Raw genomic sequence first — 15,813 nt, forward strand, 5'->3', positions numbered from 1 at the left:
AGTAACCCACCCTTGGATCTGCCCCTCTGGAGTTGGTCCAGGGTTTTTGTTTTTTTTTTTTTTTTTTCTGCATGTTATGTCTCTCAAATTCTGGTGAAAAACAAGATATCCTTGTTAGAAATTCCCTTCTTGAGAATAAGACTAAACAGAATTTCAAGAATGTGTTAGAAAGGGTTAGCTTATTGTTCTAAGAGCAGGAAAAGCACTAGAAACTATGCAACTATATATTAAAAATCTACAGAGCTACAAATATATGAAAAAGCTAAAAATCTTTAGGCATCAATATCACACAGTGCAATCCCACCACACCTACATGCCTATGCTGCTGGTAGGCCCAACCATTAAGGTACAACCTTGGAATGTTTTCTAGGATGCTGATCCCCAAAAAGGAGGGCCAGCTTGGAGCATCCAGATGAAAAGCAGCTTCTGCAATGGTGTTTATTGTCTTGAACATTTTCAGAAGTGTAATGCAATATTATACAGCCAACTGTATGCTTTTATTAAAAAAATCACTCATTGTTTTGGTCCTTTCTGAAGAAGATCTATGTGTTTGCGGACCAGAATATTCTGCTGATGAGGAATATTTTTCTCCTGGCAGGAATCCAAGCATCAAAATGTGGGTTTTCGTAGCTGTGGTGAGTAATCTGTCAGCAGGGAGACCATGACAGCCTAGAGGAGGAAGAGAAGAAAAAAAATCCAATCACATTGGAAACAGATACTCCATAAAAATAAATAAGGGGAAAATATTTTCCAGCTTTGAAGCCCTGTGTTGAAAGTTATTATCCTGACAAAAACGGCACACTTAGATTTATTTGCTAGAATTTCTTATGATGAATCAGGCAAGAGCTGAAATTCAGTTAGGATGTTCTGTATTGTAGCTGATAGATTTTCTCAGTGTGGACAAAATATATTAATGGACAGCTTAGAAGCAATTCACACAAGCATTTAGATCAAATGCTGAGGCCTTTTTGGCATGTTGTGATGTATTCTCAGCTACTTATAGGAGATGCTGTAGGTACCCAGACATCACATGGGCTGGCTTGTGGATTCCAGCACTTTCCATTAGCCTCAGTGAGAGCCACACTAGAACATGGACTCTGAAATTTATCCCAGTTTAGCTATACTTTCTGTAGTGAAACATGGAAAACCCTCACTGAGGCCAAGAGTGTGCCATCCACCCCTCCTGCCCTGCCCGCCCAGCCTCAGGCACAGCTTTGAAATGGCAGTGATTTAGTCAGGTAAATGAAATGTGGTGTTGCAGCAGCTCTGCTGAGCCTGTTCTCACAACAAACTCCACACTTGCCTGGCCTTGGCAAGGCTTTACCTGGTTCTTCACCTGGTGCTGTGATTTCACAGCAAGGTCTGACTGCACATTGTTATTTTGGCCCTGGATTTGTGAGGGTTCTCCAGGGGCTGTGGTCTTGCTGCCTGTCCTTCCTTTCCCCTCATCACTGCCAGGTGTGGAAGCTCAGGGCACTGGGAATATTTCTCTGTCTGCTCTGAGGTGCCCTGGCCCTCAGGGGAGCCCTGACTTTGACTCTCATTCATGGAGAAAATTTCCTAGACTTCAAGAAAGACTGGAATCCACAAAAGTGTGAAATGGATTATAGAGAGTAGTGTAGGTGTATCACTTGGTGAGAAATTTAGGTTTTGGGATTTTTGGTATGTTGTGGATGGAAGCAAGATGGAGGTTTTAGGGTGGAGGCAGGTTGTTCTTCTTTGCCTTCTTCCTCCTTCTTCATGGGTTTGGGTGGCACTCTGTAACTGGGTGGAAAAGTCTGCATTGCAGCTCTTTGGGATCAGTTATTGGGTTAAAAGGGAAAATAATCTATGTGTCCTTTCTTAATTTGATAGTTTAATCTTAAAAGACCTTGTAACAAGAAAATGTTAGCTATTTTGTGCCTTCTAATGAAAAGCTGCCAAACTCACAGTTGTGAGTTACTTCTTATCAGTCTTTTTTACTGATAAGAAACAATAAACACCTGAGTCCAAACATGAACTACTATCTCAAGAGCCTTCAATCCCCACCCAGATAAACAGATAGCCAGGGTCAGCCCAGGCACACAGAGGTGCCTGAATTCCAGCTGTGCAGCCCCTCAGTGTTGCCCATTCTTGGCTGCACTCAGCCCTGCTTGCATCTACAGCTGAGCAAATAATCTATTCTTCAGTTTGCTCTCTGTGCTACAAGTGGTAGAAAATACTATATAAACAAGACCCATGCATTTATTATTTTTATACGTTGATAAAATACAAAGATGACATTTTCCTTTCACACCCCCGCCCCCAACATCCCCCAAAATGAGCATCTGGAACCCAAAGGGATTCTTTTCTTTTTTTCTTTTTAAATTTTTTTAGGTCAATTAGAAACACTGCAAAATTAAAACCAACAAAAAAAAAATTCCAAGCATTTTGTTGAATTTTAAAGACAAAAACTATGAATTTAGCACAAATTTGTTAGTAATTTTGACTGTGTCCAATATCTGAGGTTTTAGCAAACACTAAACCCCTTATTTATTCATTAGGAGCACATCTAGACTTCATCTCAGAACTATGACAATGCCATCTCTGTTTTTCTTTTCACCTCTGAAAGTTTTCACCAGCTTTTGTCAGCTTGGTGGATCTAGAGCCAAAAATAAATAATAGGCTACTGAGATCTGGCAGTAATTTTCTGAAATTCCAGGAATGCTGAGAGGGGAGTTATGGTTTATGTTAAATGCCAAGTGTCCCCTCATGGTTCCCATGGTCACACAGTGTCACCCACACCATAACTTTCCAGGATCTTTCAAATCTTTGATCTTCCAGCATTTTCTCAGGGAAAGTTCCCACTGGTGTCAGCAGCAGCTCTTCGTGAGAGAAAATAACTGGTTTTAAGTGTTTGGGAAACTGCAGTCTCTAAGACCAGACCCTGGGACCTCAGTGTTTAACATGTCTTAACTGAGAAGTTGAGTTAATCATTAAAGTCCAGTGATTTAATTACCAAAAAACTGACAGTTAATATTGTAGACTTCACTTAGTGATAAAACCTGGGTCAAGCAACAGCAGAATATCACCAAAATAGATCACATTTGTGTCCAGAAGTATTTGTGCTACTAATGTTTTCTATAGTCAAAATTGTGATGTGCTCTGGGGTAAATTTGAAATATGTCTTAACATTCACTATTTATTGTGGAACCAGGTTGAATTCAAGCCTGTTATGTAAGGCAGAACAGTACTGACCCTAGACTGACAGAACAGAACCTCCAAATAATGTTATCTTATTTTCTTTTTTTTTTCTTACCATAATTGTCCATTTTCTGTTTTCAGCCTCCTGGAAAACCAATGACTGTGGAGAATAAAATACTTCATCATCAACTTCTTCAGGTTTTCTGGGTAAACAGTGTAAAAAAGTCCAGTTGGCAGCAGCAGATTTTGCAGTCTGTAGATTAAAAAACATAGAAACTAAAGACATATGTGAGGACATTAGCAAAATCCTTGACTAGTAAAAAAGTTAACAAATTTTATATTAACTCCCACTCTAGTTATTTGGATGATGAACTCAGAAGAATTTCACAGACTTCAAAAGAATTCCTCATCTGTGAATAAGATGGGAATATCTCCATGCAAGTCTGTAAGAGTTCAATGCTGACTTCACAGAAGTCAAAAAGTCACTCCAGTTTCTCTGAGTTCAGAAGGGGAATGAAAACCCCTCTGCTGCGCATGTTCTGGAGCTGGATCTCATTGGGAAGCTCTGAAAGAGTCCAAGCCATGTGGAGTTCATGACATAACTCAAACTTTGTTATCTCTGTGGGTTTTCTAAGCTGGAGGGAGGTTTGCATATGGCTTTTCCATGGCCCCACTCAAAACCCCCCAATCTCATGCTTGATTCATTCTGATTCTTATAAATACAAAATGTAAAAATGTAAATAAAACCCAAAATCTCAGTTTTTACCTGCATTGTAATCTGATAACCTTGAAAGGCCTTCAGTCTTTCTTTCTTCTCCTCTTCTTGTCCCATGCTTATCCATGTGTCTGTGACTAAGACATTGGCACTGTCTGCAGCTTCCAAAGGGTCTGTTGTGAGAAGGAGCTTGGTACCATACTAATGTGAATAAAATAAGATCGCTAAGACAAGGAACTTAATTTATACTGAAAATAAACTCTATTCAAACTATTCTACGAGGTTGTTTCTTAGGCTCCTACCTCTTTGGAGTTCTGTTCAGTTATTTTAGTTATCCTGAGGTCTGGTTCAAAGCCCTGACAAAAGAGATGATAGATAAGATATCATGGAACATGGAAAATGTATAAGAATTTCATTAATTAATAACAATGGTTAGAAAAATACTTGTTGAACCATTGGCCATGGAAAAAGAATACCTTTCAGAACTGTAAAACTTGAGGAAACTATGCTGATTTTGTTGAAAGTTTATTTTGGAGATAAAGTGGCAAAAAGTGCTCTAAAAACATAAGAAAAATGTATTTTGACAGTTATAGAATTAAATGCATATACAACATTTAAATTTTTTGTTCTAAACTGATTTTTAAAGATATTTTATATTGTATTAAATGCAACATTCTAAAATGCTGCACCACCAATTTACATTAAATGAGATGCAAAACTTCCACCCATCTGAAACAGGCTTAACTTTTTCTTTTTTGTGGTGGTGGTTTTTTGTGGTTTTTTTTGTTTTTTTTTTTTTTTTTGGTGGGGGGGAGAGTACATTGGATGGGTTTATAAGGCTTTATCAGATGAAACTGTGATCCTCCATGATTTATACTCCTGTCATGTATTCCCATTTCTGATGTTGGACTCAGTAGAATCACTCCTGCTTTGCATCCAAATAACTGGATTGGATTTTGTACCTTGGTTCTGAAAACAGGCACTCGAGATAGATGCAGGCACCCCCAGCTGGGGCCCTTGAGCAGTGCCTGAGTGTTTGAGACAAGCTTGGGTGCAGTTTGCCTTCCTTTCTCCAGGGATTTGGTTTTCCTTACCCGTGGAGTGGCGATCCTTAGGTCCATTCCCAGCTTTGCCGCGCTCGTCATGAAGGAGTGCAGGACGTTGTTGCCATCCCCGATCCAGGCCACGGTGAGCCCCTTCAGCCCTCCATAGTGCTCCTGCCAAAGCAATCACAAGCTCTGGGGTTACATTCCAGAGGAGCTGGGCAGGCTGATGGACAAGAGGGAATGATCAGAAGGGTCTGTGCGAAGGCAGCTGGCTGCCTTCAAGTGCTGCCTGCTCGGAGCACACCTGGAATTGCTGCTCCTACAGGATGGCCATGGAAGGAAAGCTCCCCTCGTGTCATACAAGAAGGGCCAAGTGCTGCTGCTTCCCCTGGAGGAGGACACATTGGCACGTGTGAGCAGGACACATTGGCACATGTGAGAAGGACACATTGGCACATTGTGAGCAGGACACATTGGCACATGTGAGAAGGACACATTGGCACATGTGAGCAGGACACATTGGCACATGTGCCACGTGGTGAGGCTCAGGCTGAGGCTCAGGCAGATACAAAGTGGTTTTAGCATCACGGATGTGCAGCTGTTCTTTGGGCCTCATAAACATCAGTGAATGTTGGAAATAATTAGAGACAGTCCTCATGCCTGGAATAGAACTCCTTCCAGCTTTCCCCCAATTGCTCTGGCTTGGTTGCCTCTGCATGCTGTTCCCTGTGGCCATGGCAGTGCCCAGGTCCTGGGAGTGCATCTTCACCCCCAGTGCACAGGACAGCAAAGAGCAGCACTCTGAAAGCAGCTGTGCCACTCATGGCCCGCAGCATTTGTTCTCCATTGTTCAGCCAAAGAGTGCAGGGATTTTTGAAAAAACATGTGGATTACCCAAACTTGAAACAGCATTACAGAGTTAACTGTGGCTTTGCCTGATGGCACTTACAGCCTGGCCATGTGCAGTTACTGTGTCCCTCCACCCCGAGCAGATAAGGGCTAAGGAGGAACAAGAGTAACAGGGGTTACATATTTCCAAAGCAGGACAATTTGAGGGTTCTTAATGAGCCTTGTTTTAAATATACATGCTTATGGGCACTTAAGCTGATACCAAAACTTTACAAAGACATAACCAAATTCTCCTATAAGCCTGCTCTGTAAAACTCTATCTCATTACTTGAAACAATTTCTGGAGAGCCTTTTATTCTTAGTTCAAATCTGGGCCATGCTACAATTGCATTGTAGTAGCTGGAAGCCAGGCAGTGTTTCAACACTTTGTGTGACATGATTCAATGCTTGTCAGAGAGGATAAGCATCCACATTGTACTAAGTGGCAACCTTGCAGTTGCAGAAAAGATGCCAAAAGACTGAACAGGAAAAGGGCTGGGACCACCCCCTCCTCTCCTGGCAGCAGCTTCTCCTAAACAAATAGTTTGTGAAGTTGTTCCAGAACAAAGTTATTAGCATTTCTTTCAGTGACCACAATTTTGAGTCAAAAATAGTAGTACTTGAAAATTGAATGACATTAAAGTGCTGTAAATACCTAAACTGGATAGAGTCCTAGACTGTTCAGGTTTAAGGGCTAAAACTACGGTATTGCAAAAATAGTGCTTTTTTTTGGTCAGGTTTGTTAACAGCAGGCTCATTGGCAGAGGTTGGATGCAAGGGCATTTACAGGAGAACAAGTCAGGACTTTGTGGACATGGAAGTTATTTCAGTATAACCATTCTGCAGGTCTCCAAGGATCTTTCAAAGTCCTTCCACATCTCCTAGCAATGGTGCTCCTAGGAGAAGGCCAGACTGAAGCATTTCTTGAAGGTGCTGTTTCCATTTAGAGCTTAGTGATAGCTGAGACCAGAACCCACAGCCAGAAGCAAGTGAGACAGTCCTGAGTTCTTTTCATCTCACTGTTTAAAAATAGACATCTCAGCCTTAATACTCCTAGCATTGACTAGAGTCACAAATACACTGCTATGTTAAACAACTTCACCTTACTGCCAGCTGCTGCTCTGCATTAAAAGAAGCACAGTGCATACTAAGTGCTGTCCTCTGTTTTCCCAAGCTACTAGCTGTTACAGATAAAATATGGAGCACTGGACATGTCTGTATAATGATCCCTGATATGCACTGCAAATTGCAAACCACACCTGCAGTGACTACTGTGTAGAGTGGACATAGCTGAACTGATTTTAATGAAGATGTTTTGCTAATGGAAGGAGTCATAGCAAGGCAGAATCAAGCTCTGTGTGTGCCAGTGAAGCCTGTTTTGTATCCTGGGCTAGGCTTTGTGCTGCTGCTGGTGCACTGCTGCTGTAATTCAAACCTTTTCATCTAAAGCCAGATCACTGTGACTGTGACTGTACTGCTTATGAGCAAACACACACCCTCAGCTTCCAGCAGAGATGAGGTGGCTCTGCTGGTCAGAACCAGAAAGCTTGGAGGCAGTACAAAATCTACAGTAAATGAGACACTTCCCCTCCTGCCCACTCCCTCTTTTACAGTATGTGCTTACACAATCACACAGGTGAAATCTTGCTAAAAGTGTTTTGCCATGATAGTAACACTCTAAATTAAATGGGAGCCTTTACAATACCTGATGATCACCAGAACCTCTGAAGAAATTTCCCCTTTGCATCCCTCCCCAGTTTTTACAAATTATATTGATGTAGGCTTTGCTCCTGCATGGGTGTTCTGCAGTTTCACTCTACATTTGGAACATGACTCCTACCTAGTAAAGCCACAAAAATAATTAACATATTTAGAAAGTCTAGAACCCTTCTCCATTATGAAGCCTCTAACATAGTTATTGCTGCTGCAATAAAACTTGCCTGTGTTATTCTCATGAAAAATCCCAACTAAATAAGTATGCCAATTTTACATTCAATTTTCTCACCCTCATGTTGCTTTTACAATATTTCATTCTGTTCTTATCCATGGCTGAAGTGTATCAGTGTAGACAACTCTGGGAAAAAATAAGTCTGCTCAGTGATTTGACCCTGCTGTGTGTGTGGAGAAGACTGGGTTAACTAATTAGGGACATTTGTGCCTGCCTCTGCCTGGACTTGCTTCCAGCGAGACTGAAACTCTGACACCATTATAGATTAATTCTGAAATGTTTGACCACAACTGTCATAACAGCCCTCAATTAAAACAAGCTTTTGAATAATGAATCAATAATCTGTCAAATTTTAAAATGGAATGCCAGGGACTAATCAAAGCTTTAGCCCTTCGGGAGGCAGTGCAATCCAGTAAATGAGAAACTGGACAAACTTGGGTCTTCTGGTTCTCAAACTGGGCTTAAGGCAGATGCTGGGCCAGTTTTCTTTCGTACTCCCACACTGGTTTTTGTCATGGTTATTGATAAAGCATATTTTAGAGGAACAGGACAGATCTTAGTTGGGATTTCTAATTGTTAGGATAATAAGGATGATGATGGTGGTGAATTTGAAAATTGTAATAATTTGAGGTCTTTGGATCACACAGCAAGGAGAATTTGAGCATATATTGCAGCCCTTTTCAAGCTGGGCAGCATTATTTGTTATGCTGTTTAAAAAGAAATCACCGATGTATTTCTTGTGCCAACCGTTGCTTTCTGAAAAAGAAAATTCCCCCCAGACCAGTGACATAAAAAGCTAGTGGCATATGGATCCATTCTAATTACCAGTCTGGCCATCCTGCAGTCAGCTACAAGGGAGCTGATTTGGCCAGTGACATTAATATCAATTGAATCAATGTCAATACCCGGGCTGTCTCTGGAATACAAATTGTGTGATGCTGCCCTCCAGCCACGCTGAGCAGAGCAGAAGCTGAGCCACAGCTCCTGCCCAGGACACTGAGAGGCACTGGGTGGACTCAGCTCGTGGCTGCTACAGCACAAGCAGAGGAGTTAAGGGGCTTGGTGTGTGCTCACAAACTCACAGTCTTTAAAGGCCAAATCGCCAAATCCTTACAAACAGGTTCTTTACGTGTTTGCAACCATTTTGTGTGGGTTATAACTCAAGGACACTCAGTTCAACACAACCTTTAAGAAGGAAGATAGTGTATATATAGGCTAAAAAAACCATTTTTCTTGGCTTAATAGAGGGCATTAATCCTGAGCACAATATTAAAGGGCAGAGCCAACTTAGACTTCAAACAGGTGAGGGGATCCAGGTTGCTTAGGAAGAAGGCACTGGGCAGGAGGATGCTGAACCTGAGGAACCTCACCCCAATATCCATAACAGAAGCACACTGCATGACCTGAAAATGATATTTCCAGGATGAGAATTTGCCCTGAATACAGAATGAGAATTGACAGCCCTGAAAATAAACCAGCTCCATTGTTTGGACTGTACTAAAATAATGATACTAAAATGAACCTGTGAAAAGGGAATAGAAGCTATAAGCAAGAAAAGATTTTTTTCAAACCAAACCATGCAATTATGTAGTTTCAGAGGAAAGAGAAAGTTCTTGAGGAGGGTTCAAGAAGGCACACAACAAAATTAATAGGATATAGAAAATGGAAGAAGAAAAATGTGCTAAGCGTGAAGAGGACCAGAGTGCATATAGAGCTGCACTGGAAAACAGAGAAGAAAAAAAAAAGAAAAAAAAAAATATGTACATTTTGGGTATGTACTGACAGCAGGGAGGAACAGATCCAGGCAGGAAAATATTTATGGGCATAGGGAAGAGACATTTTTTAAGGAGAAATAAGCTGCACAAAGTCTGTAGTTACATTTAAATATTAGGCTAGCAGTCTGTGCCACTATTGTATTTTGCATATATGTATAAATCAAATAAATTGCCTTTGCATTGCACAGAAACAGTCTAAATGTTATGTATGGTCTTTCAACTCATTTAAAGAATCAGTGGTACCATTCCACATCCCTATATTAATCTTGCAGGCAGTACTTGGATGACATCTTGCTGAAAATCCCAGGAGAAACTTGATTGGGGTAAGCAGCAACTAGACCCCGTGGCTCACACCTCTTCAAGAGTTAATCTCACTTCTGTGGCCTGGCAAAGTTCATTATATGATTAAAACGTTGTTTCATTACATGTCACTCGAGTCTCCAACTCACTGTACAGTGCAAAGAGGAAAAAAAGGGAGCAGAGGAGCAGAAAGGGAGAGTTCAGGCAGTGCCATCACCCCCAGGGAGCTCTCCCCTGCCTGCCCCTCTCCTGGATAAGAAAGCAGGAATGGAAAGTGAGTCAGCAGCCAGCAGTGCAACATGCCCTTGGCACAGCAGGGTGGCCACCCAGCTGCCCTTTAAAGAGCTCCTGACAAATTTTGGGCTAAGGAACATGCTGGAAAGAGTCAGGGAGAGATGGGCAAATGGAGGAAATGGTGCTCTGCTTATTGGGCTGAGTGTGAAAGTGCTGCAAATTTTTTAAAAAAAACCTTCCATGTCTGTATAAAAGCTGAGCTATTCCTTGTGATCTCTGTAAGTGCTCACTTTGTCATGACACCTCTCCATGTCAAATATGTCTTTTGTTTGAGCACCAACTTCTATGGACCTGTTTCTTCATCACCAAAGACATCCTCCTTTGTGTTTGGTGCAGCAAGAACACCCACAGCTTAGTTGGGATTTCTAATTGTTAGAATAATAAGGAAGATGATGGTGATGAATTTGAAAATTGTAATAATTTGAGGTCTTTGGATCACACAGCAAGGAGAATTTGAGCATATATTGCAGCCCTTTTCAAGCTGGGCAGCATTATTTGTTATGCTGTTTATTTGTTGGTGCTGCCCTTGGAATTCAAGCCAGGGACGAGTGCAGCCTGTGGGCTCATATTCACCTGGAGCTTCTGCCACAGCTGCCCTGTGCAAGGATGCAATGGAGGAGCAGAGGACACGTTCTCATCCTGCTGCTTTCCACAGGCTTCCCCCTAAGATCAGTGCAGAAAGAGATGAATCTCCAGAAGGTGACTGGGATGCTCATTGAACCCTCTTCATTAGCTGGAGGTGGAGGGCAAAAGCACTGTGAGCCTGGGTGCTGGAGTCAGTGGCCGAGATAAATCCATGTTTAGGGGCAGAGATACCCATGGCTGTGTGGGCTGTGTGTCACAGATTTTTCTGAAGAATGCTACTCACAAGTGATGAAATGCTAATTAATAAGGTGTTTCCAAAACAGAACACCCCACAAAACACAACCAGAGGACTGTCCAGACCTATATTTGCATACAGTTTAAAACAAAATGATTACATTCTCATTACAGCTTACTGTCTCTTATGCAATTTGAACATTGAGGCTAGCTCAGTGTGATCTCACAAATCTCCCTTATCCTGAGGTCTGTAAGCATTTTAGTCTCAAGTTCACCATTTTTTGCTGGTCTCTTCACCATGAATATAAAATTTTACAAAAAACCCTTAAAATAAAGAAGTGATTTTCACCAAACATGAGTCTTCCAGTATTTAAGGTTTAAAGCATGAATAATTTAATATTACTCTCACTAGATCTTTCCCACACACTGAATGTCCCATAGCAAATGTCCCCCTCCCCAACAACTGAGAAACATAGCTGAATAAATCAGAAAATTATTCTGCCCTACCATTTTCAAGCAGTGTGGTTTTTATTCATTCAGAAAGTAAACAAGGTCAGAGGAGTTCATCATACTTGTCAACCAGCCCTGCAGTATAATAATCTTTTTTATAAGCCAGATCCTCAACCGATTGTAAACCACATAGTTCTTCTGTTCACAAATAAACATTTGGTATTCTGTGTGTAAAATGTTATCCCGTTGTCAGATCCACTGTTACATTAGATAAAAAATAAAAAAATACAATCTCTCATAACTGTTCTTTGATGTGAGCAAACTTTAAACTGGTTAAAGTGCCTGAACACTAAGCGTTGGTACTGGTAATATTAACTGGCTTTTCAAAACAAATTTGTTCAACCAATTTCTTATTCCATAAATAGCGATGCCTTTTAAGCTGTCCATAGATTAGAGACAAAAGCAAACCACTGAGTGTTTTTAAGCCAATGGAAAAACTTCTGCTGGCTTTGCCTGAGCCAGATTCTCATGTTTGTCTTAATATGTGCAGCCCTCTGTACATTCGTTGAGTTGCAGACTAATTCCAATGAAATACTTAATTTTATGCTTAACTTCAGCCCCACTACAGCTGATATGACTATGTAATTGTTTTAAATTAAACAGGTCCTTAATTATATTGCTGGATTAAGATCTCTTTAAACAACAAGTGCCATGTAATTACTACTTTGAAAAACCTAGGGATAAATTGTTTTGAAGATGACTTCCCCAAATACTTACTAAGAATTAGCAAAAAAAAAAAAATTGTTTATATTTTTACCTGAAGAGTTAGGTAATCAGCTAAAATCTGAAGAGGATGGTATAAATCAGACAATCCATTGATTATTGGGATCGTGGCTTCTTTTGCCATTAGGTCCAGATCATTATGGTTATAAACTCGAGCCAAGATTGCATTTGTCATGCTGGACAGCACCCTAGAGATGGTAGAAAATACTCAAGTCAAACATAATAAATATACCCCTATTGCACTCTTCACCATGTAACACATAAATATTAATGAGAAATGGTAATGAATCAATATTTTTCAGCTATCTGAATAATTTATCATGCCTGCAGAACATACTCAAATATAGTCATTTAACAAGCTGCTAATAAGTAAGAAGTTTCACTTCCTAACACTACTATAGTAAGTAAATGAAAACTGCTGCTGTATTTTATATTCTTTTCTCTTTAGCATTTCATTCTAGATGGAACATTGATACATGTTAAGCTCTCTGAACTAAGATAAGAAATTGTGTGATACTGTAACAGTTGAAAAATTTGATAATCTCAGAAGAGATAAGGTATATTTTTTTTCAGTCTTTTAGCAAAGAACAAATGTAGCATTGACTGAATAGTGTAGACTCTGTATGGTAGCCTGACTCAGTGAGGATCAGCAACAGAGATCTATCTTAGATTACCACAATTGTTTACTGATCTTAATAAACACAGAAACAGAACAGGCTGGGATTGTTGGTCTGCTTTCTCCTACTTACACACCTGTGTATTGACTCACAGGGTATCAGCATTCAAGTAATGCCCAAATTTCAAACTCAGAACAAGGGAAGGGATTGCAGAAACCCCTGTACCACTCTGGCATTAACTTCATTTGCTGAAGTGTGAAAGACACAGAGATTAGCATAGTATACTCTGAATTTTTTAGATAAATTAAATATGGATTAGAGCTCTTAATTTCTCTGCATTTCTGTGTTTTAATCAGGCCCTGAAGCCTGACTTTGAAGTAGCATTTTGTGTGTTTTCATGTTATCTGAAATAGGACCTTAAAACAAAACAAGGGAGGACTGAATTAGAAATATGGAGAAAAAAATCCTTGCATTATCTGCCTTCCTGATTAGCCATGACAAATTTTTGCATCTCCTCTTGTGGAAATAAGGCTGTTAGTACCATCATCAGCAAGGTCTCCTGATAAAGTCAGTTATAAGTATTTTCCACTGACACCAGACATTCCTCACACAAGCAGAGCTCTTATAAAACATTACAAGATTGCCTGTAGAGCTCTCTCTGAAGAAAAGACTGTCAATAGAAGCTACAAATGAAAAGGAGGAACTGAACGAGGTAGTTACTGATTACAGAGTACTGGAACAGCTACTGCTGGTGCCATTATTTCTTCTTAGCTCACCAGTTCCTTTCTTAAGGGGAAACCTGTTTTTTTTTTCTGAACTGGTCATCAGGGATGTGGTGCATGGTTCTTTTTTAGCCATCTCACTGGTGGACACCCTAAACAAGACACAGCCAGTCCCCATCAGTCAAGGGAAAGGGGCAATCACATTGGGAAATTGCTTATTTTCCTTACAGCTTTTTTTTTTTACTTTTAAGATGTCAGCTCAGCTGATTTCTGTTTGACACAGCTAATCAAGAAATTAAAGAAGATGGTTCAGGGTATGCCATTAGAGAAAATTCACTCATAATCACCAGCTAGTGAAAACTGCTGGATTTTCATCTTTAGTCTGTTGGAAGTAGATCTCAGATTTATTTATTGGACACCTACCAGCGGGACATCAGACAGTTCTTCTGCCAGCATTTCTAGATGTCATGTTTTACAGTAGGAAAATCAGCTGTGAACTGGCTGTATTCTTTGTGAAACCAAAATAAAACTAAACTTGAGGGGGAAAAAAACACAAATAACCCTCACCTGAAGGTCTATGATTATAGGGGAATGATTAAGTCTCCGGTAATTTAATCAGTTTAAAGGAAACCGTGTAAGGCTGGAATTGCAGAGGAAAGAAAAGTCCTAAATATACAGGAGTCTTATCAAAGGTGAAGTTTTGGAAGCTGAGGGCTGTAAGTACAAGTTCATCAGGTGACTACATTTAATGTCCTTATTTTATCAAGGAATAGGTTTTTCTCTCTTTTCACTCATTTTCAAAACCATGAGACTATGAACTTCAAATTCCCAGAGCCTGGAAATATATTGTATTGAAACACTGAGTACATCAAAATACTGTATATATCTCTTTTCAAAGTAATTTTTATTTCTACAGAGAAAAACTGAATTTCTTTTCCTAACTGTATCCTCTGAGGAATCCAAAATGAAACACAGAGTATGCCTTTTTGGTATGGCAGACTTTTGAATTTGAAAATGGGGCATTTGCATATGTTTTGTATAGAATACTGCTATGCAAGGTAGTTTTGCTTTTGTTTTGACAGTTTATATCCATTCTTTGACATTTATATCCATTCTTCTGACAAAACCACTTTCACTCATAGTCTCACAGGGACAGACAGTGGATGTGTTCTCAGCCAAATAAACCTGTTCCCCATAAATGCAGAGATTAATGCCCTAATAATTCCAGTGGACTGGTTAAATCACCCTGTGAGCTCTTCAGGGCTGCCACTGAACCTGATGGCCACTGAGCTTTAGTGATGCCCAGTGGAACTGCTCTGCAGTGGGGAATACAGACACAATACTTATATTTCATTTCGGGTAATAGATCAGACATGTTAAACAGCACTGAAAGGCTCAGAGCTCCTTAATGGGTGGTAACTTTTTGCCACAGTGTTAGCATAAATGTAAATGTCTTGTGAAGCATGGAGGAACTGATTTATGAGCAGGTAATAAGTCACTAAAAATATGTTCACAGCAGCAATGCTTTCAACCCTTACCTGCAGCAGTTCTAATAAAACCTGTGACTTTTATGGATCTGTGCCCCCTTCGCTTTAAGTCTCAATCTCAAGTACTTCAAAGGACTTCAGAGCCCCAGACACATGCCTGTAAATATTTGAAATACCCTCTGGGTCTACTACAGGCATTCTTTTTCTGTTCTTACATTTTCTGAATGAGGTTGGGATGTCGTCTTTCGTTCACAAGAAGCACCAAGGAATCAACACTCCAGTTGTTTTTTAGGGTAAACTACTCAGCCTTGATTATGCAGTCAGTAGTATTTCTGCTAATGACAGCAGGAGTGAAGCAGAGCACTGGGTCTGTAAGGATTTGGGAAAACCCCCTGTCCACTGTAGCAGGTGAGTGCTGTGACTGAGCAGAGGAGCAAAATTCCAGGTAAGAGTCATAAATATGGACTTGTCCTGGAAGAGCAAGCAGTGAGAGAGAAAAGGGGACTGAAGGTTTGTTTGGGGAGTGGATATTGTAGGAACTTTATCCACAGAATGGGAATGCCTGCAGAATGGCTGGAAGATTTACTTGATTCTATTTATTGCCTTGTTTCTTGTAGTTTATTGTCTGCCTTTTTCCTTTTTTGCTTGCGCAAACAAAGGCCATTCAGAACACTGTAAACAAAATATCTAATGTCCCTTTACTGCACATTTGGGAAGAAGAAGAAATGAAAACTAGCCTATATCAAGAATATTTGGTTTTGTGTCAGATTTGCTGCAGGGTTGGCATCTGAATGGCAGAGAGGCTCC

General features: G+C 40.3%; 1 protein-coding gene across 1 annotated transcript in view; it reads right to left on the minus strand.

Moving 5' to 3' along the window:
* Positions 1 to 558: 558 nt before the first annotated feature.
* Positions 559 to 15,813, minus strand: part of OTC (ornithine transcarbamylase) — a 29,354-nt gene continuing 14,099 nt past the window's right edge. The window contains exons 6-11 of the mRNA XM_039729333.1: positions 12,215 to 12,368; positions 4,972 to 5,094; positions 4,180 to 4,233; positions 3,929 to 4,078; positions 3,278 to 3,415; positions 559 to 669 (exon numbers count right to left, since the gene is read on the minus strand). Coding sequence (XP_039585267.1) covers positions 610 to 669; positions 3,278 to 3,415; positions 3,929 to 4,078; positions 4,180 to 4,233; positions 4,972 to 5,094; positions 12,215 to 12,368 — 679 coding nt within the window. The 3' untranslated portion in view covers positions 559 to 609. The remainder of the gene's footprint in view (positions 670 to 3,277; positions 3,416 to 3,928; positions 4,079 to 4,179; positions 4,234 to 4,971; positions 5,095 to 12,214; positions 12,369 to 15,813) is intronic.

This window comes from Passer montanus, unplaced genomic scaffold (genome assembly GCF_014805655.1).
Source record: "Passer montanus isolate IOZ18808 unplaced genomic scaffold, ASM1480565v1 scaffold69, whole genome shotgun sequence".
NCBI classification, from domain to species: Eukaryota; Metazoa; Chordata; class Aves; order Passeriformes; family Passeridae; genus Passer; species Passer montanus.